At 46.3% G+C, this 2500-nt stretch overlaps 1 protein-coding gene across 1 annotated transcript in view; it reads left to right on the top strand.

Moving 5' to 3' along the window:
* vwf (von Willebrand factor) overlaps positions 1-2500 on the top strand; it is a 34618-nt gene that overhangs the window by 3488 nt on the left and 28630 nt on the right. The window contains exon 5 of the mRNA XM_053622428.1: positions 51-259. Coding sequence (XP_053478403.1) covers positions 51-259 — 209 coding nt within the window. The remainder of the gene's footprint in view (positions 1-50; positions 260-2500) is intronic.

Below are 2500 nucleotides of genomic sequence, written 5' to 3'. Positions count from 1 at the left end.
GTGTGTGTGTGTGTTTGTGGTGTGTGTGTGTGTGGTGTGTGTGTGTGTAGGCTCCAGCTCCCCTACGCCTCTAACTCGGTGTTTGCGGGTTATGAGTTGGGCAGTGTGCGTTTGTGGAGTGATGAGTTCGGCTTCTCTGTTCACGTCGACCCGTCTCACAACATCCAGATCACACTCAGCAAACAGCACCAGAACCGAACCTGCGGCCTGTGTGGGAACTTTAACTCCGCCCCCAGAGACGACTACACAGCACAAGAAGGTAAATCATCAGGGGGGAAATGGGTGGAGCTTCACCTTAGACTAAACACGGGAAGTCACTGCGCACTTTCTCAGGACTCGAGTGTGGGAGTGTTTACTGTTCCCTGGAACTTCCTCAATATCTCTGACATTCGACTTCGGCATTCATCATCTGTGTTTAAATTGGGGGGGGGGGGGGGTGTGGGGGTAACACCTCTTCACTCAGCGCTGCTGAGTTCTGGATTGTGATCGGGTCAAAAGGTGTTGATTAATTTTCTCTAACAGCAGCTCTGACAGTAGCGCAGGTTTATATTAAAGACTTTTTTATCTTATTAACTTGAAGAGAATAAAGAGAGGGAATAAAGAGAGAGAATAGAGAGAGAGAATAAAGAGAGGGAATAAAGAGAGAGAATAGAGAGAGAGAATAAAGAGAGAGAATAAAGAGAGGGAATAAAGAGAGGGAATAAAGAGAGGGAATAAAGAGAGAGAATAGAGAGAGAGAATAAAGAGAGAGAATAAAGAGAGAGAATAGAGAGAGAATAGAGAGAGGGAATAAAGCGATAGAATAAAGAGAGAGAGAATAAAGAGAGAATAGAGAGAGAATAAAGCGATAGAATAAAGAGAGAATAAAGAGAGAGAATAAAGAGAGAATAAAGAGAGAATAGAGAGAGAATAAAGAGAGAGAGAATAGAGAGAGAGAATAAAGAGAGAATAAAGAGAGAGAATAAAGAGAGAATAAAGAGAGAGAGAATAGAGAGAGAGAATAAAGAGAGAATAAAGAGAGAATAAAGAGAGAGAATAAAGAGAGAATAAAGAGAGAGAGAATAGAGAGAGAGAATAAAGAGAGAATAAAGAGAGAGAGAATAAAGAGAGAGAATAAAGAGAGAATAAAGAGAGAGAGAACAGAGAGAGAGAATAAAGAGAGAGAATAAAGAGAGAGAATAGAGAGAGAGAATAGACTTGACTTTTAAGACACCTTTATTAGGTTCAATTTTTGGAATATTTACATATCTGCACTTCTGAAATCATTTTTTCCATTTTAAAAAAGACAAAGAAGGAGAAGAAAGAGAAGAAGGGAAGAGAAAAAGAAAAAAGAAAAAACAACCCCCACAGACCCCCCCCAACTCAGAAACCACCCCACCAAAAAGAAACACTTTGTCAGAACAGTAGATCGTCAGTATATGCGTATGCATTCCAAGAACACATCAAATCCTCTCTTGCGGTTGCTGCCCATTTCCTCAATCTGTAGCGTCTCCTTGGCGACATTACGCCTATGGTGTGTTGCACGGATTTAATGAAGATCCTCCTGTCCGTGAAGAACTTAGTCAGTAAAATGTTCCGTTTTCCTTTTGTCAGTTCTAGAAATCGGTTGATCTGCTCTTCGGTGTAAAGCTCTTCAGGTTGCTCTGGACGGTTGAAAGTACCTGGTTGCTCTGGGGTGACCCTTTCCTCCTCCATGTCTGTGGGGGGTTCCTCTCCTGCCGCTCCTCCACTGCACTCTGGGCCCAAGTCCTCCAACATCTCAACCTTACGCTGTGCTTGTTTAGACGATTCTTCCACCTTGTCCGTCTTCTCCCTTATTATTTCCGAATCAGTTTTATTCTTCTCGATGTTCTTGTCCTGTAGGTTCTTCTGTTGCGGTTGTGTGGGGTCACTGTCTCCACCGGTGATAGCGGTGTAGGGCTTAGAGTGAGGACTGTCTGTGGTGTCGGTGGTACTGCAGGTATGGACGCGGGTGTCGGTGTTAGCACTGGGTGCTGTGATTATTTCGGTGGTGTGTTCCTCACTGACCTCTTCTCGCTGTGACCTCGGTGTGTCGTTGCCCCTCTCTGCCCCAGGCTCCTGTTCTCCGGTGTCCCCCTGCTGGCCGTCTCCGCGCTGCTGCCGCTGCACCCCGGCCGTGTCTCCCCCGGAGCTCCCCGGCTGCACCGCTCTGCGTGGGCAGCTCAGCCGTTTATGTCCGATCTCCCTACACCCAAAACACCTCGGGCGTTCGGTGGTGGCGAAGACGGTGTAGCTGCTGTCCCCGTGTTTACACTTGAAGTTTATATCCAGTGTTTGTTCTCGGTTGTTAATAAACATATAAACCTGTCTCCGGAAAGACAGGACGTGTTTCACCGCGGAGTTCTTACAGCCGAGCGGATATCCGTCATGGGGCCGGAGAACTTTCCGAAGCGGGCCAGCTCCTTCATGATCAGCTCGTCTTTAACGAAGGGGGGGACGTTAGAAACAAGGGGCAGAAAGAGGGGTGACGTGTAGCATG

This window comes from Ictalurus furcatus, chromosome 4, assembly GCF_023375685.1.
Source record: "Ictalurus furcatus strain D&B chromosome 4, Billie_1.0, whole genome shotgun sequence".
NCBI lineage: Eukaryota > Metazoa > Chordata > Actinopteri > Siluriformes > Ictaluridae > Ictalurus > Ictalurus furcatus.
The sequence above is the reverse complement of the archived record's forward strand: the minus strand, read 5'-3'. Positions and strand labels throughout refer to the sequence as shown.